General features: G+C 50.5%; 1 protein-coding gene across 2 annotated transcripts in view; it reads right to left on the bottom strand.

The window, feature by feature from the left end:
* The window catches only part of JAZF1 (JAZF zinc finger 1), a 347,639-nt gene that overhangs the window by 9,569 nt on the left and 315,662 nt on the right, over positions 1–22,408 (bottom strand). For both annotated transcript variants that reach the window (XM_045495170.1, XM_045495171.1), the window contains exon 4: positions 631–800. In XM_045495170.1, the coding sequence (XP_045351126.1) occupies positions 631–800 (170 nt within the window). The remainder of the gene's footprint in view (positions 1–630; positions 801–22,408) is intronic.

A 22,408-nucleotide genomic window follows, 5' to 3' on the forward strand; every position in this document is an offset into this window, starting at 1 on the left:
TTGTCCCTTTGAGTTTTCTTAACAGAAGATCTAGTGCCCCGGGCTGTTCATGACACCCAGCCAGGCTCTCGGAGACACGGGTTCCACATCATCTATATAGAGAGGGCACTGAGGTGGGCCATTGATGAGAAAGATTTCAAAGCCCCCTTTTCTGCCTTTCCTGCCAGTAAGGGGGGGCTGGTGGGGGGGGAGGGGACAAGAGCTCCCTCCCCGAAAGCTAAATACCCTAGCACATCCACTACTTTTAAGACGTCAAGGCCGCCTTCTGTGAGCCACCTGCACAGCCAACCACTGAGGCAGGTGCTTGGCAAACAGGTGACACACTTGATACTCTGACTGATAGGACATGAGTTTGAAGACCACCGGGAACACGATCCTCCTACCAAAAACACCCCCTCCTTCGACCTGCAGCTCCCGCGCAGATGAGCAAAGGGGAAACCCCACCGAACTACCAGGGGCCCGCGTGTGCCCAGGCACATGTCTCCGGGAGGACCGGGCACTCAGCCGGCACGGGAGAGGGGGCATCTCTGCCCGGGCTGCACGCTCGCTTCGGAAGGAGGAGCTGCTACCCGACGTGGGGCTTGTTTTTCCACGCAGTCATGCCCGGTGGGGTGGTGGTACCGCGTTTACCTTGTATCTCTTTTTACATCCAGGAACCGGGCAGGCAAAAGGCTTCTCTTCCCCTCCGTTCATGCACATCGAGCTGAGGATGGCTTCGGAGCTTATGGCGCTCTCCGTGGTCCAGGACTCATCGCTGTCCGACTCCTCGTAGTCGACCTCCTCCTCGTCGTACTCGCTGCCTGCAGGGCCAGACAAGCGCAAGAGCCATCAGCAGCGGTCCTAGGGCTCCCTCCAGTTTGCTCCTGCCACCCGCAGGGCAGGGAGGAATGGGTGACCACACGGGCGCCACTCCTCCTGCCCTGGGGGAACATTCCAGGCACAAAGGGGCTGCCCTGGGGGCAGAGAGACCTGCGTTTCCACTAAGAGACCAGATTAAGAGCTGCCCAACGACTCCTGGCAGGCAATTAGCTGAGCAAGAACTTGACCGTGAAGTCCTGGCAGGCCAGTCCGTGAGTCCAAAGGTGCCGGGAAGGCTCTGAGGCCCAAGCCGAAGTCACCCGGCCACGGCAGACACCCCTGCCCGAACACGTACACACCGGCTACGTCTGACGTTCCAATGCACATAATTCTGTCCCCAGAAGTTCACGCGTATTAGCCTCGTAAATGCAAACACCTGCGGGAGGGGGTTACACTTTACACCGAATAGCTAGCTACACTTCAGTGGGAATCAATTTCAGATCTTTTCCTTTACAGCTCGAACTGAGAGGACTACGAGGAAATCTGGAACTAAAAGGGGGTTACCAGAAGCTAGGGAGCGGGGGGAGGGGCTGGGGGGACCCAGAAACACCTGAAGCTCCAAACCCAACTCATGTCCGAGTACAAGCTGCAGCTCATGGAGGACCCAACACCTCCCTACCACACCTGTCCCCAGGGTCCTGTCTACACCTGTCTTTTCACGGCATTCCCTGCGAGGGCGGGCTCACCCATCCCAGTCAGACTGCTCGGATGGGAGGAGGGGACTCCCTTGTGTTCCTGACGTTAAGAGCTCTGTTCGGAATTGAATTAAAAATGTGCTTCCCAGACTTCTGTTCAGGACGGTGGGGACGGAGAACCACTTCAACAAGCAGCCGTTTTTTGCTCTTTTTTAATGAGGCCCAAAGCCATTTATGTTGAGCTTTTGCACAATACAACCCCGAAGGACATAATTCTAAAGATCATAAACAGTGTAAAATAATATGTTGACAAGTCTTAATGCATTTACAAGCCCCGTGGAATAAATAGGAATTATAGCACAACATTAATAAGAATTATATGGTAGCAATTACAGTTGTGAAATTCATCCCCCAGGTGTGAGGCTAAATTGCACCAGGGGCCTGCCTGGGTGCTCCATGGTCTGTCTCTGCTACATCAATTATTTCAACACCAAATATTGGCATTTTTATTGGGTTTCATTTTAATAGGCATTAATAAGATTGTTTGAAGAGCCAATTGAGCCAGGCACAAGGACGCCGGCCTCTGAAGCTAACACTTAAAAGGATCCACGAAGGAAGGAAGGGACTTCAGGTTGATGGCGCGCCTCTTGTGTTTCAGGCACGGTCGATGCATTATCTCATTTAACCCTGGAGAGGACTGTTGCTTTCAAAACAGGAGGAAACCGAGTCCAGTGAGGTTCAAGAGCTTATGCGCTTTCAGTGAGCTATTAAGGGACACTGCTTTTTTCCCCACCGTGCCTCCCGGCCTCCACGGCCAGCTGCACTCCCTTTCGCTGGTTCTTTATCAGCTACCACTCTGGAGTCCAGAGCAGTCTGTTTTGAGGCCTATTTAGAAACTCGGCTGGTACAGAAAAATCAATTTGGCAAAAGGTTTGGAATTCAACTTTCAACTGGGTTGAAATAACTCTGGGTTTCGGTAACCCTGCTGTATTGGGCCGTAGCCCCCAGGAATAAGAGACCCGTTTGGAAATGCTTCTACGAGACAACACAGGGGTATATACTCCGCCGTGTTTCGGAGTCTGTGAGCAAATTCTGAAATCTGTTTTTAAGTAGGGCATTGTTTAGGACATTTTACTCTTAAACAAATGCCACATGCTGGTGTCCTTTAAATTGCTTGTTAGAAAACTATAAATGCTATTTCACAAAGCTCCTCCAGCAGGCCTTCGGAAAGTTCGAATGACTAATTTACCCATCTAATTGGGCTAATTTGTTAACCTGAATACCAAGAACCATGCGACATTTACAACTGGGGGGGGAAAACCTCAGACCAACTGAGGGCTTAATGAAGCCCAGCAGAAGAGAAAACTTCAAGACTCCACTGGATCAAAGGGAGCCAGCCCCTGAGGGGTGGATGCTGGGGACACAGTCGCCTGGAAACCACGCGGCATCCTGCAGGTAGGGGGACCACACAATTCATCATCCAAGCTGGGGCGCCTGTGAGGGGAAACGCCAGCCCTGGATGACAGGCGTGAAGGGGCACTGTCCCTGGCTAACTGCCCGCCCCCCCCGCACACACACCCCCTGGCAAGGCACCAGTTCACCACAGGGACCGCTGGGGCGCTCTGCGAAATTAACCGGCTCCCTTGGTAGGGGATCAAGAAGCACCTGTTTACACTGAATTCTATCCTATAACAGACATCAGTGCACGTCTTGGCTGGGCATGCCAGCTGAGTGACAAGCTACTGGCATCCGCTTTCTCTTCTGTGAAAGGGACACAAATCACTTCCTTGCAGTTTAAGGATTAGAATTAACGCCTACAGAACATCTGCACATAGTAAGTGCTCAAAAACATGGAAGACAACGTAACATCATTTTTGTGATAACGTTACATGGACACGTTGCATATAATACGTTTAGAAAGGCCTGTTGTGGGGGCGCCTGGGTGGCGCAGTCGGTTAAGCGTCCGACTTCAGCTCGGGTCACGATCTCGCGGTCCGTGAGTTCGAGCCCTGCGTCGGGCTCTGGGCTGATGGCTCAGAGCCTGGAGCCTGCTTCTGATTCTGTGTCTCCCTCTCTCTCTGCCCCTCCCCCGTTCATGCTCTGTCTCTCTCTGTCTCAAAAATAAATAAAACGTTAAAAAAAAAAAATTAAAAAAAAAATTAAAAAAAAAAAGGCCTGTTGTGAAATCAAACAAAAACTAAGGTAATTCTGAAAGACATGAGAATCTCCACTAGAAAGACAAGCGCATCTCCATGTGGGCAGAGCTAAGCACCTCCCCATCTACAGGGAGGTCTGTGAGCCCAGGTCTGGGGGCTTGTGTGAGCCCTGGTCTGCCACTGACAAGCTGTGTGGCCCCGGGCAAGTGACGTCACCTCTCTGATCTTTTAGACTCCTCACCTTGTAAAATGGGCTAATGCTACTAACCAGCCCGTAAGGCTGCGTGAAGCATAGCTGAGTTCCTGTTTTTCAAAACAATATACCGACGGGGCGCCTGGGTGGCTCAGTCAGTTAAGCGGCCGACTTCGGCTCAGGTCACGATCTCACGGTTTGTGAGTTCAAGCCCCGCGTCGGGCTCCGTGCTGACAGCTCGGAGCCATGAGCCTGTTTTGGATTCTGTTTCCCTCGCTCTCTCTGGCCCTCCCCCACCCATGCGCTCGCGTGCTCTCTCAAAAATAAATAAATGTTAAAAAAGAGTTGTTGTGGGGCGCCTGGGTGGCGCAGTCGGTTAAGCGTCTGACTTCAGCTAGGTCATGATCTCGCGGTCCGTGAGTTCGAGCCCCGCGTCGGGCTCTGGGCTGATGGCTCAGAGCCTGGAGCCTGTTTCCGATTCTGTGTCTCCCTCTCTCTCTGCCCCTCCCCCGTTCATCCTCTGTCTCTCTCTGTCCCAAAAATAAAATAAACGTTGAAAAAAAAAAAAAAAGAGTTGTTGTTTTTTTAATTCAAAACAATACACCAAGAACAATGCCTGGCACAGGATAAACATTAAAGGAGTATTTGGTGCATAAACAAGTAAAACATTATAAAAACAGGTTCCTCATTTCGCCCACCGTTCCCTCGCTCTTGAGGGTACAGAAGTGTGTGTCGGGGGGGGGGGCTCTGTTGCTTAACTGTACCCCAAATGCCACCCTGTCGTCCAACAGAGCTGTGAGCAGCTGGAAGGCGAGGCCTGGTCCTCAGCTGCTGGCCGTCTTTCATTCTGCAGCCAGGGGACCTGCGGCAGGTGGGGACAGGCGCGCTCTGCTCCCAGGCCACACGCACGCACGTGCCAGCACCCGCCTGGTGCTGACATCTGGAAGACGTGCCGGCAGGGCCAGGGGTGTCCTGCAGAAAACATCTGCAAACGGCCACCGCCCTTCGTCTGCTCTCGAACATCTATGCGCCCTCGGAAGAGCGAACCCGAAACTAAAGTTGCCTCCCGAGTTATGAAAACATTTGGGCCAACCCCCTCTCTTTTGTGCTGTATTCATTTCCTCACATCTTTGCATGGAGAAAAAATAAGCCCCAGGGCGGTTCATTTGTCACGTGTGCTGCATCTGCGATTTTCAAAACGAACTTCATGAGTTCCTAGTAGCTTCCAGACCATTGCTGGAGTTGCCCCGCCCGTTATGGGAAGTGGGGCGTGGCAAAGCTGGTTCTCCCAGCAGGGGCCTCCCGACAATTTGGTCCTACATCCGATCAATTAAACCTTGTTGAGTATGAGCATGTGGGAATGTATTTATTGGAAAAGGCATGTGTGCACTAACACGTTACTGTACAAAACATACGCAAATCAAAGGATGAGGATAAAAGAAGAAGTAAATGTATCATAACAGAGGGGCGCCTGGGCGGCTCAGTTGGTTAAGCATCCGACTTCGGCTCAGGTCATGGTCTCACGGTCCGTGGGTTCGATCCCCGCGTCAGGCTCTGTGCTGACAGCTCAGAGCCTGGAGCCTGCTTTGGACTCTGTGTGTGTCCCTCTGTCCCTCCTCCGCTCATGCTGTCTCAATCAATGAGTCAATCAATCAAGTTCTACGGGGGGACACTGGGTCATGGAATCAGAATCCTGGAACTTACAGGCCACTGCACCCCACACTCAGCTGGCCCACGGCGGTCTGTGCGGAGGGCTTGCCTTCTCAGCGCTACCTGGCCCAGGATCGTAAGCGGCAAAAGGTTATGGTTATCCCTTTCGTCTTCATCTTCCTTTCTTCTCCCCACTCTCGCTCTCTCCTTTCTACAGGGCAGCCCCAGATCCTCGCAAGGGCCCGTTGAAAGGGGCGAGGTGCTCAGACACAAAACGGGAAAACACCGGCCACGAACGGACAGCCCCTCGTCAACTTCATGCTTAGAGGGCCCCGAGGAAGGCTTTCTGACAAAACAGAGCGAAAGCTTACGGACCCTAATTAAGAAGAACAGGTGAAAACTGCCAGCGGGTTTGACGGATCCCAGTCGTGGCGCCCCCGTGCCCTGGGTTGTGCTACCTGGGAAACAGCGCAGGAGAACCCTCTCGGAGACATTTCCCCTGCATTTTGAAACAAACATCGGTTGGCCTGATCAGGTGTCCAAACGTGACGAACCCGTTGTTCCCTATTAGAAGAGAGTACACCCTCCCAGATCTGCGTCTCAAAAGGGAGCCCAAGAACGAAAGACGGGCTGCTGAGCACTCTGGCGGACGCTAGCCCAGCCACCTCTCTGTTACGATGGTCACTGCCTTTGCAGGTCCTCTGGCTACAACACTCCATGGCTTGGAGGGCCTGTCCTAACACGGCCTGTTCATTTCAGTCCACCGGTGGGCCGCAAGGGAAGATTTTCGGGAGGCATTTATGACACAGTAACAATGCCTGCTTTCTGTTGGCCTCCTTTTGTTTTCAGTCATTTGCTCCCCAAATTCTGGCGCTCCCGCCCCCCCGCCCAAACCTCTCTGTGTTTACTTGGACTTCTTAATAAGAATCGCAGCCAAGAACGAGCAGGTTTTGTTTTTACACGCGTCGTTCTGGAACCAGAAGGAGTGGGGAGCTGTTCCTCCGCTTAGGGTTTGGGTGCCTCCTGTGTGCCTAGTGCTTGTCCCGTAACCAACCTTCTATTGCCCCAATTTAACAGAGGGGAGAGCGGGGGGTTCAGGAAGTGACAGATGTGCCGAAGGTCACCTGGCCAGAAACAGGCAGACTGGATGGGTGCGAGGGTACTTGGTCCCAAACCCCGTGCTCCTTTCTTTTCAAATAATTGAACATCCCCTGTGTGACGGATCAAGACGTGACACACAAAGCAAGGCCCTGGAGAGACCAGAGAGGAAGGAAAGGGGACGCATCGTCGTGTGGAGTCGCAGCCGCTCGTGGGGTGCACACGGGAGTGTGTGGGAAGCACTGGGCTCGAACACCAAGTGGTTTCAACCCTGCCCTCCCAGGGTGGTCACAGTCCAGTCTTCCAAAGAGGAGCTACATGAGCTGGTTTTTCAGATTCTCCTTTGTCTTAGATACTATGACTTTTAAAATGCCACCGGTCAATGTGAGAGTTTCTCCAAGAAAATGTCATTTCGCCGCACCCTGCCCACATAAACACTGGCTGCCAGTGGTCTGCCTCGGGCTGACTTTTCTATCGCCACCATCCACACTGCACAATCCCCACGCGGGGGCCTGCGGTGGGCAGGACAGCAGCCAAGAGAGGCAACCCCGAGCGCCCCATTTTGGCATCTCAGTTTGGGGAGGAGCACAACCCAGCAGAGAGGGTCTCGTGATAAGGCAATTACCATTCTGCAGGACTGCCAGAGAGATCCTACCGGTGGTTGGCAAAGGAAGTAAAAACCAGAGCCTTTCTCATGCATCACATGAGAAAGCGAGGTGGTCCAGAGCCTCTGCACACACGCACACACACACACACACACACACATGCAGATTCACCCACCTGGACCCACATCACTGCCCAGGAGCCCTGCTGAGTGCCTCTGGCAAGCTCACTGTCACTCGCCCCAGGAGCCACTTCAAATCTTGTCTACTCCCCTCCAACCTCTGCCCATCTGTCCTTTGCTCACCCCTTTAGCCTGTGCGCATGGCCTGCTCTCCATTGGAGCACGTACAGTGTTCTCATTCCTTGTATTCATAAACATAAAACACTGACACACAGATAGATGAAAACAAGTCAACCTTTTCCAGAAACCCAGCATACCCCATTTTCCCTATAATGCAGATCATTAATATTCATGCACAAGTGCTAACTGCAGTGACAGCAAATTAAAACTCTCCTGGGGTGTCAAATTCTGGCAAATACATTAGCAAAGAGTCGCCTGCCTTATAGATTTATCATTATAAATTAGCTTTAATTGGTACTGACCCAATTTATAGAAGCTACAGCAACACTCGTCTAAATGAATTGGCAACATTATGATGACCATGGAAGACACGCTAACGGCTGGGGACTATGTGCCGAGCCTCGAAAGTTCTTGACCTTCTTGCTCTTGGCCTCAGTTTATTCCTGGATGTCATTCTCCCCCAACTGTCCTTAACTAGGCAAATGGTCCTGGCTCTCCAAGCCAGAAGCAACCTTTCCCTCATAGGACTCAACACTTTCTTTTATTTATTTATTTATTTATTTTTAATTTTTTTTTTCAACGTTTATTTATTTTTGGGACAGAGAGAGACAGAGCATGAACGGGGGAGGGGCAGAGAGAGAGGGAGACACAGAATCGGAAACAGGCTCCAGGCTCTGAGCTGTCAGCACAGAGCCCGACGCGGGGCTCGAACTCACGGACCGCGAGATCGTGACCTGGCTGAAGTCAGACGCTTAACCGACTGCGCCACCCAGGCGCCCCAGGACTCAACACTTTCTAACTTACTTGGAGGTGCCTGGCCATTATCTTTGATAATGTGCCCAGTGCTGTGCTCGCACTTAAGGAGCCAAAGACATGAGCTTGTTGGATGAATTAATGAGGGAATATGATTCTCCGGCTCTAGTAGAAGGGGACCCAATATTACACAGCTCTTGACCTCCTACAGTCTTAAAAAAAGAAAAAGTGAGGGGCGCCTGGGTGGCTCAGTTAAACATCCGACGTCGGCTCAGGTCATGATCTCAAGACTCGTGAGTTCGAGCCCTGCATCAGGCTCTGTGCTGACAGCTCGGAGCCGGGAACCTGGAGCCCGTTTCAGATTCTGTGTCTCTCTCTCTCTCTGCCCCTCCTCCACTCACATTCTGTCTCTCTCTCTCTCCTTCAAAAATAAAAAAAAAACATTAAACAAATTGTTTTTTAAAGTGAATATATTATCCTACTTGCCTTTTATTTTTATTTTATTTTTATTTTATTTTTTTTTTTCAACGTTTATTTTTTTTGGGACAGAGAGAGACAGAGCATGAACGGGGGAGGGGCAGAGAGAGAGGGAGACACAGAATCGGAAACAGGCTCCAGGCTCTGAGCCCCCAGCCCAGAGCCCGACGCGGGGCTCGAACTCACGGACCGCGAGATCGTGACCTGGCTGAAGTCGGACGCTCAACCGACTGCGCCACCCAGGCGCCCCTATCCTACTTGCCTTTTAAAACCCTCTAATGACTTCCCATATCAAGGAGCAACCCGATGCCTCATCATGACCTTATTCCATGTCATAGCTGCTTGGAACTTTATTATCTGAAGGACTTCTTCTCCCACCCTGGAGGGGTCCCCTTGCCAACTGAGGGCTCCAGCTGGGCATACTTCTCTGGGTCCCCAATCTCCCAGCTCTTCATGCTGGCTGGAGGAGAAAGAAACTGCCCCCCAAAACAAAATACCATTTCCTCCTTTATTGTCCCCAGCTCTTGGCTATTTTTCAGGACAAATGGGCACTGAGAAATGACATCTCATACATGTGAAACTAACGTAACATTGTGTGTCAACCATAAGAAAAAATGGCAATATCTCTTCAGTACAGCCCAGATTTCAGCAATACCCACCCCCTGCCTTTCTGCATCCCATTAGGAATTCCACTCTTTTACCTTTGGGGAGAGTAAAAGGACTTGTTTTGACTTGTTTTCCCTTAGCCTTCGAGTGGTTGCTCAAGAGTCATAGAGATTTAACCTAAAAGTTTTCTGTGACAATTGGCTGCTCTGGAGACCTACCCCCGATGCAGAGTCATAGTGTTTTAAAAATGCAGACTGTGACCCAGAAGCGGGTCATACAATCAATTTGGTGGGGCATTAAAGAAATAAAATAAAGACAGAATGGAATAGAAGGTGTCAGAGTCTAAGAAGTCTTCATAAAACTTGTCTCAGGTGTGCATCTCAATTTAAAATACAGTTCTTAACTATGTGTCACGCTAAGAAAGCTTAAGGCTATTTTTGACCATTAGCATCTCAGTTTATAGCACTTCTAACTAAAAGAACCATTTCATCCAGATTAGAAAACCACCAAACAGTTTTAACCAACATTTAAGTAGGATGTAAGACAGGCTAAAAGAGAAGAGAAAGGTCATTTTTGGTGACCGTCACCAAGGTATTGTGTCAGCTGGCAGGAACCTACAATCTACCTGAGAACGTGGGCTGTTGGCAAGCCAACCTCAGGACCATCTGGAGGGCACACACAGACGGGGGGCCAACAGGTGAAATAGGAAAGTGACAGGTGTATACAACGGGCACCAAGTATGAAGACAGTTCGTCACAAAACGAAAAAGATTGTGGTACCCTTTATGACTGCGCCCCACCATGATCTTGGTCAATGCTCTCAGGGACAATCTCTGTTTTCAGAGTAGGTGCATCCGGTTCTAAAGAATGGCACAAGTCATCCACAGACCTTGTGCTGAACTAAGAAGGGTCACCCACGGTACCCTGGACTCTGCCCGGTCTGTCATCAAGTTGCCGAACAGAATGGGTTCTCAGGGTTTCAAATCAGCCAAGCTAAGTAGGGCAGGTAGCAAGCACAGGCCTGTGAGTGGTGAGTGGGCCTTCTGGAGCCAATGCTTTGGGCCAGACCCAGAGAATCACAACTGCCCTGAACCAGGAAGGAGCTGGAGCCAAACTCAGGAAGGAGAGACCTCAGTGTGTCCAAGGGCAGTGGGGAGATCCGCCTTCCCCGTCACCCTGATCGGCTCACTGGGAAATCACCGTCACAGGGGAAGTTCTCGTTTTTCCCCGCAGCATCCCCAGCACCGAGCACAGCGCCTGGCCTCAGTGCGCCTTAGCTCGTCTTTGTAAAATGAACGAAATCCACAGGAGAGACCCCTGCACCGGAAGAACATTTGCTGTGTGCGTAATGTACACATCTTGTACTTCGTGATGATGCTTCTTTAAAACACAACGCCATTTGTGCATGACATAACGAAAGGACGCGTGATGACGACATTAGGGATGACCTTGGATCTGGGGATCTGTGAGACGCACATCCTCCAGTTAACCCTGATGAGCACGGCTGCAAGACCACACCCAACCCTGTGCAGAGGCTGTGTGGGAAGGCAGGTGGCTCAGGGGCTTGGGAGCAGGCTGCCCGCATTAGGATTCTGGCTCTGCCGTCGCTAGCCTTATTTCACCTCTCTCTACCTCCTTTCTGTTATCGGCAAAACTGAAAACAACACTAGGGTTGACCTCACACAGCTACCGGGAAGACCGTAGGGTTCAGCGTGGATAAGGTGATCAGATTAATTTCTGGCACATAGTCGTGTACATATTAGCACTAGCTGGAATTATTATTTTAATCAGTAATTAAAATTGTCTAGACTTGGGCGCCTGGGTGGCTCAGGCGGTGAAGCGTCTGGCTTCGGCTCAGGTCATGATCTCACGGTCCGTGGGTTCGAGCCCCCGTCGGGCTCTGGGCTGACAGCTCGGAACCCGGAGCCTGCTTTGGATTCTGTGTCTACCTTCTCTTTGCCCCTCCCCCACTCATGCTTGCTCATTCTCTCTCTCTCTCTCTCAAAAACAAACTTTAAAAAAGTCTCAGTTTGAAAGAAATGACATAGGCTAGACAAAGCCTAACAAGAAGTCACCTGGTTGCAGTCATCTGCCTAAAACGCACAGACAAAAATACCTGTACTTTGCATTTCCAATACAACGGATCGAGGTCCTGATTTCTAATGCTGTCGGGGGGAAAAAAATAAAACGCTGATTTGGGATAAGACCGCTGAACTGACTTTTGTTAATTGGTTCACCGTACTGGAGACCCGGGGATGAAAAAGATAGACTCTCTGCCCTCGAGGCGCGTGCAGTGAGGATGTGGGCACCCCGGTGGTCTGTCCTCACACCTCAGACTCCTCCGCTGGGGAAATGACCTGCTTCTAAAAACATGAACTCTGGGGGTCCCTGGGTGGCTCAGCTGGTTAAGAGTCTGACTCCGGCTCAAGCCGTGCTCTCCTGGTTTGTGCGTTCGAGCCCTGCGTCAGGCTCTCTGCCGGCAGACGCACTGAGCCTGCTTTAGCTACTCTGTCTCCCTCCTCCCCCTTCTCCCCTTCTCTCTCTCAAAAATAAAAAAAACATTAAAAAAATTATTAAAAACATAAAAACAAGAACTCTGCAAACAGTAGGGGCGGGAGGATCTCTTGAACCCAGCACAGCCTCTCCGTGCAGTACAGGCACCTGCGACAGCTGACTATCGGTGTGGGGTCTTGCCTTCGAACTCCGAAATACGGTGTGCTGTGTTCACAGAGCGCACACCTACAGACAGGGTGTGTGTTTTTGTGCCGAGAGAGGGCTCGAAGAAGAGGGCTGGGAAGGAGAGGATGACGGATACTGAGGAAAAGCCTGCAATCACTGAGCTGAGAAATAATTGGGGTCCGCCCGCAGGAACCAGTTTCCACTGCACCGGAGTAACGGTCCCTTTCCAGACACAGCCGATGACAGGGAAACGCACCACAGCAGAAAATAAGTTATTCCTCTGGGGAATAATGTCATGGGAGTCACTGAAAGTTCACACAAATCTCCGAGATCTCCCATAAAAGCTCAGTTTCACACTTCGTCCCATGTGGAAACTACAGCCTGTGCCGCGTGAAAAACGAGTTTTATGAGAGTACTTCTGATTTTTAAGAAGGCTATTTGGCTTCGTAACAAGGCAGCTTCCTGAAAGCACCAGTGATGTCGTTTTTTTTACATACTGCCCCTATCAGGCCGGCTTCAGACTCATCAGGGCCGCGTTAAAATCCGGCGGAACGTTACGCGTGGGACAAACCTTGACAACAGCGATCGGGAGGGAGAAACTGCAGGGGCAAGAACTTCCCAGCCAAAGAGATCGTTTTGGACATGTTATAAAAGCGAGTCAGACTTTTTCCACTCCGGACATGATAATAAAGGCTCGGGTGAGAAGCAGACAACGTGGCCTTGTCTGTTCCTAGCTCCGCCCATAGCTCCACCCACTCCCTACGAGCTGATTTACTAGGCTTTTCCTACCCCCGGGGACGGGGCGCCATGGAGTGACTCCCCCTCCCCCCCATGGCACTTTGCTTTTTATTTCTATTTCTTTGGCAATATCTCACAGGGTCACAAGAGGACACCGTGGAGCCTGACAGCGTGCGTCCTGGCGCTGGCTCCTTCAGTGACTCACTAGGTGACCTTGGGCCATTCACTCAGGTCCTCCCGGGCACAGCACCCATGGCAGGGGGCTAAATGAGTTAATACACACATAGGTGCTTCAACCAGTACCCGCCATTTAGCAACAACTATCTGCTGTTGGCGTTTTCACGGGCTGAGCAGACATGTGACTTCACAAACTGAAACGTCCATCAGGCCAATGGACGATGCTCAGCTGCTTTTGAAGATCTTGGGTCACTGACAGACCCCAGGAGCCGCAGAAGTCAACAAAGCTGCCCACTGGCACGTGCATGGCCGTGGCTGGCTCCTGCCCCCTTGCTCAGCTCCCTCCCAGGCTCCAGCCTGGGCTGGCTCCCGTGCTCTCGCCTCTCGCCCTTGGCTTGCTCTGGCCTGCTTGGGTTTGACCTACGCTGGGACGTGCTTCAACAGCCCTGCACCTGGCCACCACACCTCCAGATTCATCCATGCCGAGCGCGGTTCATGGTCAACCCCATTGGGGTTTCTCTAGCCTTCCACCCTGGACAAGCATGTGGAATGGGTTGCTCCAGCCTGACTCCCTCGACTCCCCTGACGTATGACATGTGTTGTGTGACAAAGACATGATGCTACTTCCTCAGAGGACGACGACCTTCTTCTCTAAGGTGGACACAGCTGATTTGAGAAATGGCTCTGAGCTTTCCCTGTTGCCGAGACATAGAAGCATCAACTCTGGCCACGGGAGGTGGCCCGGTGATAAGAGCGAGGCCCCGGGACTCGGACTGCCAAAATTCACGTCCTGTTTGCGGGATCTTGGGCGACTTACCTCCTTTCAGGCCCGAGTTACCTCACTGAAAAATGAGAACCGCGTGGGGCGCCTGGGGAGCTCAGTCGGTTAAGCGTCCGACTTCGGCTCAGGTCATGATCTCACGGTCCGTGAGTTCGAGCCCCGCGTCGGGCTCTGTGCTGACAGCTCGGAGCCTGGAGCCTGCTTCGGATTCCGTGTCTCCCTCTCTCCCTGCCCCTCCCTCATTCACGCCATGTCTGTCTCAGAAATAAATAAATATTTAAAAAAAAAAAAAAAAAAAAAAGGAGGATACAGCAGTGTCTGTGTGCCCACTGGTAAGAACTGGGCCAGGTCACAGAACAGGCTTTCCACAGGGCCCGGCAGAGAACAGGGTGGATGGTCACATGCACTGGTAGCACGAGGTCTTTCTTCCTTGCCCAGAACAGAGGGGGGTGGACTCTTTTCCTTTCCTCCATCTTTGTCCCCTCTTCAACTACAGGGTCTCTCTGGACACAAGCATCATTAGACTGCAAATCCCGACTCGCAGGCTGCCTCTCCTCAGCGTGTTTACGGCAAGTCATGTCTAACAGAACGACGCCATATAAACGCCACGGGGCGAAAAACAAGAGGCGTCCCCCCGGTTTAGTAACAAGACTAAAGGTTTATGATTAGCTATCTATTGAAGGCTGGGAACAGGAATAGTCCTGGCCCCAATAAACCACATCTATCGGTCCCCAGGCAAGCAGCAACAGACATAAGGAAAGACCTGTCATCCCGCCCAAACCCTCACACGGAAACGTGACGGGTGATGTATTTACAAGCCGGACTCCGAAAGCACCAGGTGCTTCAGTTCTGTTCTGCCTGAACTGCCCGTGGCCAGTCGGATGGGAATCTGTCTGACAATGGATGAAGATGAAGCTGTTATTTCGGAGACTTTAGACATCTGTGTCCTGATGGCACCAACACGGAGGAGCAGACGCCGTGGCATCGGCTTGGCTTCTCCCATTCTTCGCGCCCGGCCTCCCCCCGCTTCCGAGATACGTTATCAAACCGAAGCAGGGGCTTCTATTTGGGTCACTTCCTGGTGTGCTAATCCCCCGAGAGAGCTGACGGGCTGCTTTCTGGCCTCTTTTCCAGAATCCTATCCAGGAGAGGGCAGGCCAGGAAGATGCCCCACCCGCCATCTTTGACATGTGGTAGGAAGTGGGCTTTGCCCATAAAAAGCAAAAACAGAAACGCAGTGACAAAAGACCAAGGTCCTTTTGCCCATTTTCTTCTCTTTTAGAGCTGGGAAACGGTATTTCTAGCACGATCTGACCCTCTGTGCAAGATAAAGGAGAAATGGTGAATTTCTGGGTCTCCTCTTCCAAGAGCCTCCACTAACGGGCCCCACCTCGCTAATCTCATTTAATTTTTTTTTTTTCAACGTTTATTTATTTTTGGGACAGAGAGAGACAGAGCATGAACGGGGGAGGGGCAGAGAGAGAGGGAGACACAGAATCGGAAACAGGCTCCAGGCTCTGAGCCATCAGCCCAGAGCCTGACGTGGGGCTCGAACTCACGGACCGCGAGATCGTGACCTGGCTGAAGTCGGACGCTTAACCGACTGCGCCACCCAGGCGCCCCAACGCTAATCTCATTTAAAAAAGCACCCCTTGCCCCAATTAGTTCCCCTCCCCTGGGACCTTACAGGGGGTGTTCACTCCTCTGACCCTCCAGTCTCCCTCGGCTCCCACTCTTCTGCCCCTGTTCCAGCTTCTACCTGTGCCCCTTTCATGTACATCTTTCAGCTGTTTTCAGTTCCAGAAGAGTCCGGACTTGGCTTGTATGCTTCCCTCCTACACTTACAAATCCTGAGTACACCATCAGTACCTACTTTCCGACTGATTTTAAAATGCCCAAGCTGGACCTTTAGAGAATGTCATCACTGAGTCACAAAACGATAACATTTCAAGCCTGGAAAGGACCTCCGATATTCTGCGCCGACCTCCCCTCCGACAGAGGACTACCTGCATCGATGCCGGGGGAGGTGACCTGTCCCCGGGGCACATACTCAGCGCGAGTCCCGACGGGGGCAAAAGTCTGCCACCCAGGTCTGCGTCTCCTGTCTGGTCAGCGGCTTTCATGGGCCGAGGAAGTGGGAACCCCAGCCCTTGCAAGCCAGGTGATCGAGACCTCCGTCACCTCACAGATCCTGAGCCATAAAAGCTGTTCAAAGCGTATGACCAGAAATGGGCTCGGGACACACACTCAGTCTTCTGATACCATGTCTACCCAAACAGGTTGCCTATCTACTTTTCAGAAGGTGATGCTGAAAGAATTAAGTTCTTTTCAAAACTACCGGCCATTAACAGTGCTTCTTAGGGTAGCTCTGACGGAGTCCAGGCGCTCCCCAGCCATGATCTGCACACACAGAGGCAGCTTCGTGGCTATACGAGGGATAAGAGGTTTAAACCCTTCTCTTAAACGGTTACTCTAATATCAAGGTAGAAGTTGGGTCCTGAGGGGAAAATGAAGGTGAGAATTCTTCTAAGTTCTCGCATCACTGAGTCACTTCACGGCCCTGTCCTCCTCCTCCACTGTGTTTGATTTGTGGCCAGCGCTAAATCCAAATGGCCCGTTTTTCAAATCAGCCCTGGCCCAGAGACATAAAGGTCGACCTTGAAGAAGCAAACCCAGTCTGGCGTGCCAGAGGGGTTGTGGTATTTGTAATTCGACTATTACAACCCTTAGCCTACCTCCCATTTTCCAGCGGGGGCCTCCTACTTCCTCCCTGGCATTGTTTTGCTCCGTAAGGAGAATGCACTTGATCCAAAGACAAACCCAACGACCCTTGGCAAGGCCTGTAAGTTCTACATCATCCACAGATTTCCTCAGGGGCGAATCTGTGTGTCACAGACCAACAAGGGATGTGTTTTCCAGTTGCCTCAATGAGGATGAATGGACAGACATTCAGCAAACCTCTGGGGAGATGCAAGGAAACCTCTGGAATGGGCATTATCATCGCAGCCCACGCCACCGGCACGGGTGGCATTTGTAAATTTCGGGCTCTTTCAGGGTCACAATTTTCAAGTTTCGGCCGTCCACGAGACACGCTTTGTAGGCCTGTGGTTTTCTGGAAAGTCAACGCTCAGCAAGCCAAACCCCAAATGTAAATGATGTGACGGTCTCAATCTTTTGGAAGCGGGTTCTACCTGAGCTATCAAACGGTGATCCCGTGACACGCACGCACGCAGGTCACGGGATCAAAGACGGGGACAAAAGTCGACTGGTGCCATCACATGCGCCTTGTCCCGCAATTCTCCAGAAAATCCAGTTGAACTACTTCGAAGGGGCGAAGGCAACTTGTTGTGATGTCATCACGCGAGGTGCCGTTGAGGCTTTATAGCTTGAGTGCCCGCAGTCTCTGGCAGTCGTTCTGCATTCTTACATAAATGCGTCCCCCAGCACCCCCAAACTCCACTCTCCACAGAAACGGGCTTTTCAATAACGAACAGCCGGCTCTGTTCCACAGAGCACAGGAAAAACATGATAAACCCAAGTCGCACGGCCTTGGCTGTAAACATATTCTTACCCAAGATTTCTGTATAAACAAAACACGAGCTATTAACCACTTGCAGAACAACAACCAAAAAATGCGCCGGGTTTCCTGCAATTAAGCTGCAATGTTTTACAGTGTCATTTTATTTATAACTGAAAAAGAGTAAATAAATAAATATATAAAAAGTCCAGCAGACCCCTCCCGCCAAAGGCTTATTCTGCAAATTAACTCTGCAGTAATAAAACGTGTGCCAGCTGGAATCCTTCCCCGGTGCTCTGTGGCACAGACAGCCAAAGCAGGTATACGGCTGAGAAAAAACAAAGTAGGGCATTTTCCACCTTCAGCCAGGGATGTTAATTGAACTTTGGCAAATGTTTAAAGATTTCTCTCTCCATGTACAAGAAAGAATTAAAAACAGTTGAGCTGGGGAAAATGAACATCTGTTACTGCCTTACGCTCACAACCACAATGAAAAACATTCATAATTAAAGCGATTTTGCTTCCCTGCTCGTTAGATCTGTAATCTTGGGTTAAAAATATAAATGCAGAGGCTCCTTATTGTCTTTGGGGCTTTCTTCTCATGGCTGCTTGTAAAAAAGGTAGTTTACGCTGGGCTGCATTTTTTCCCGTCGGAAGAACAATACCAGGAAACAGATTTGCGTGGAAAGATAGGGGATGACAACAGGCAGCACCTACGCAATCGAGGCTCGTTTTATGAAGCTATGAAACAGTAGTCAAGAAGTGTTTTATATTTGGGAGTTAAATACACTTTACAGCTGTGTAAAAAACCAGAGCCATTTTGGACTGAACATAAACATTCCAACGTCTACGAGGTGTACCTCTTTCTGTTGAGCAAGCGGGCAGGCTTCTATCAACTTGGAGGGATTTGTGTGTTACACACGACGGCGCCGAAAAGCCTTCCACACCAAGTCATTTCCCCTTCGACACGCAGACGTTTCATCAAGAAAATCAAATGTGCTTCCATACGTGCACCATGGCTACTGAAATAACCTCCTAACTGAGACGCCAGCGGCCTCTGGTCTCGCGCCCTCCAACCCGTCCTTCTTCCTCTGCCAGATGAACATTCTCGGAAATCACTGCGATCGCGAAGATCATTCTTCTCTGATTGCATTTCTTACCTCTCGTATGAAAAATGTCTCCCCGCTGCCGACTCTATTAAACACGAATTCCCCAGCCTAGCGTTTGAGGCTGTTATATCTGTGTGTACGCTTTGTGAACCCGGTACAGCCACCAAACTGGTGCATCAACTGTGACAGGTCCCCACACCGTCTCCATGCTATCTGGGCACGGTTTGGGGGCTTGGAGTCCACAACACCCACTCCATCATACATAAAACCTTTACCTGTCCTCATCCTTGAAGGCCTATCCCAAACGCTACTGTTCCCCAGGTAACTACATGGTAACTGAATTGTTCCCAAGTGGAAGTGACTGCCCCTTTCTTTGACGACGCTTAATTTTAGGCTCTTAGGTTCCGGGTCTTAGAGGAGCTTGATTCGTACACTTGTCTTCCTCCGCAACTAGATTCTCCTCTCCCAGAGGCTAGTGGTTCTTTTATTCACCTTTCATCCCCTCCATGCGGCACGCGGCACTGGGTCTTTCAGGCAGAGCCATCAGACCCAGTTCTTTGGGTGTCGTTCTTCTAGAGAGCTGGTGGAACATTTTTTGGCTCTTGTCTGATGCGTTGCTGCGAAGGTAGATGCAGATACTTTGGTCCACTATTGTGTGAACTAGAAAGAATCATACTCACTTTCACCAACGCAAGGCGTGATTTGGTCACACAGATTGGTCAGGCGTGGATTCTAACTGGAATGGCAGTCTTCATTAGTCCCTTTTCTTGGTCAGGCCAAGAGGGGAATTCATCGTCAGCCATCGATTAACATTGCTTTGGAAGGATCTTAAAACACAGCGTGAATGAGCTTTTCTCAAGTTCAGCACACCTTGCCTGCTTAAAGGTCTAGGGCCCCTGCCGGAGGAGGCTGGCCCCACCTTGGAATGTGTCCATAAGCTCCAGCCAGTTGTGGCCCCATTCCCATACCACGGAACCCACTCGGGTAAAGGTGATGGGAAAATCTCCAGGGGGAGAAGACTAGAGGGCGGAAAACTGGCATACTCTTAGCAGAACATGGGGCTTTGTCTGAGGTTTTGGAAAATAAGTCGAGATGGTCTTCTTTCGAAGCGGTATTGGTTCAGTACGCTTCTCCGTTCCCTTGCCGCCCCCCTCAGGAACGAAAACCAGAAGTGCTGAGGGAGCGATGATGTTATTCCTGGCCTCCACAAGAACAGGAAGTGCCATAAATCTCTCAAGAAAGCTGAGGCTCATGGGATTTCCAGAACCAATCCGCCGATTTACGAGGATCGGAGCATTCGGACAGACATCCGAGACTTAGGTCCTTATGAAAAGCATCAGCATGTGGGAACATTCCTGTCACTTAGGAAAAGGCTATTCTTTCAAGGTTCCCCACTTACTAGAATACGCCTGACATCTAGGGAAAAACATCAAAGAAGCATAGGCCAGTCAGCAAACCTTTAATTTGAGAATGACTTCTCTGGGAAAATTGCAACAATAAAAAGGAGAGACGGCGCGGCATGACACGGGTTTTGCATTTGGGTGGGGATATCGCTCAAAGAGTCCCCAAGTTATCAGGACTGGCCTTCACAAATATGAAACGGCAGTGGTTCGCACACAACGGCCGTGGCCTGACGCTGGGCTGGCGGGGCTAGGATCACCTGGGAACTGCCGAGAGCTCCCGATTCCTGGCTCTGCCCTTCAAATCTGACTAAATCTAGAGTGGATTCCGGGGAATCCGTATTCGTAAGATACTCGTGGGTCACTGGCAAAAATTTGGGAACTACTGAAATACAGTATATCGCAATAGAGGTAGTCGATGATTTAAGATCATGCCTTGCTTCTAAAAGAGAGCCCCGGACTGTATATTGCCCCTGCAAACCTGTTTGTGCCCTGCCATACCCAAGAAATGGCACCATCACCTACTCAGCTGCTCCGGCGAAGAATTCAGGACTCACTCCTGCCTTTCCCTGTCCATCCACTCCTGTAACTCCCATAAGGCTCCACCTCCAAGCACTCCAAGCCCCTCCACACCTCCACCCTATGCTCTGGTCCTGTCACTGCCGCCTCTCCTGGGAGGCTGCGGTCGATACCAACCACCCTTCAGCCATTCTTAGCCCTGTCCCCCAGAATCAGCAGGATCATCTTTTAAAAAACATAAAATGAGCCATGACATTCCTGTTTAAAACTCTCCAGCGGTTTCCTACCATACTGTGAAAACAAGGCAAACTCTGGCCAACTGGGCATTCTTCCCCCTCGGTACCCATCTGAACCAGCCAGCTCACCCATCCTCTTTCTTTTTCATCTAAGATGTATTTTTAAATTTTTAATTATTATTATTTTTTTAATTTACATCCAAGTTAGTTGGCATATAGTGCAATAATGACTTCAGAAGTAGAATCCAGTGATTTGTTCCCTAGATATAACACCACCTGCCCATCCCAACAAGTGTCCTCCTTAATGCCCCTTGCCCATTGAGCCCATCTCCCCCATCCACAACCCCTCCAGCAACCCTCAGTTTGTTCTCTGTATTTAAAAGTCTCTTATGTTTCAGAGGACCTGGGTGGCTCAGTTGGTTAAGCATCCGACTGCGTCTCAGGTCATGATCTCATGGTTCATGGGTTCGAGCCCTGCGTCAAGCTCTGTGCTGACAGCTCAGAGCCTGGAGCCTGTTTCAGATCTGTGTATCCCTCTCTCTCTCTGCCCCTCCCCTGCTCCCACTCTATCTCTCGCCCTCTAAAATAAACAAACATAAAAAAAATTTTTTTAAATAAAAAAGTCTCTTGGGGCGCCTGGGTGGCTCAGTCGGTTAAGCATCCGACTTCGGCTCAGGTCATGATCTCACGGTCCGTGGGTTCGAGCCCCGCGTTGGGCTCTGTGCTCACAGCTCAGAGCCTGGAGCCTGCTTCAGATTCTGTGTCTCCCTCTCTCTCTGACCCTCCCCTGTTCATGCTCTCTCTCTGTCTCAAAAATAAATAAACATTAAAAAAATTTTAAACAACAACAACAAAAAAGTCTCTTATGTTTTGTCCCCCTCCCTGTTTTGATATTATTTTTGCTTCCCTTCCCTTATGTTCATCTGCTTTGTATCTTAAATTCCACATCTGAGTGAATTCATATGATATTTGTCTTTCTCTAATTTTGCTTAGCATAATACACTCTAGTTCCATCCACGTAGTTGCAAATGGCAAGATTTCATTCATTTTGATCGCCGAGTAATGCTCCATTGTAAAAAGATACCACATCTTCCTTACCCATTCTTCAGTCAATGGACATTTGGGCTCTTTCCATACTTTGGCTACTGTCGATAGTGTTGCTATAAACATTGGGGTGCATGTGCCCCTTCGTAAGAGCGCACCTGTATCCTTCGAATAAATACCAAGTAATGCAATTGCTGGGTCGGAAGGTAGTTCTATTTTTTATTTTTTTGAGGAACCTCCATACTGTTTTCCAGAGTGGCTGCACCAGTTTGCATTCCCGCCGGCAGTGCAAAGGCTTCCTCTTTCTCTGCATCTTCGCCAACATAAGATGAACTGCTTCTTAAAATTCAGAGTCAATGTCGTCGCCACCAAGAAGTTCTCCATGACTCTTCACTTCAAGGCTGGGCTAGGTGTCCCTTCCTTATAGGTACAAGCCAAGTTTGCCTCCATCAAGGAACTTAGCATCCTGTGTGGGTCTCATCATCTCTCTCTTCCCCACTTGCCTCCGGGCTACTTGAGGCTGTGGCTTATGGGTTTTATCTTGGCGCATACACTTGGCACACGGTAGACGCTCATGTTTTTTTTTCTGTGTATTAACAAGAATAATTCTCCCAATGATTCCTGGGAAATAGTTATTCTAGAGGAAGGGCATGTACTGAATATTTCTACGTTTATTTATTTTTTTTGGGACAGAGAGAGACAGAGCATGAACGGGGGAGGGGCAGAGAGAGAGGGAGACACAGAATCGGAAACAGGCTCCAGGCTCCGAGCCATCAGCCCAGAGCCTGACGCGGGGCTCGAACTCACGGACCGCGAGATCGTGACCTGGCTGAAGTCGGACGCTCAACCGACTGCGCCACCCAGGCGCCCCTGTACTGA

Source organism: Leopardus geoffroyi, chromosome A2 (assembly GCF_018350155.1).
Source record: "Leopardus geoffroyi isolate Oge1 chromosome A2, O.geoffroyi_Oge1_pat1.0, whole genome shotgun sequence".
In the NCBI taxonomy this organism is placed as follows: domain Eukaryota; kingdom Metazoa; phylum Chordata; class Mammalia; order Carnivora; family Felidae; genus Leopardus; species Leopardus geoffroyi.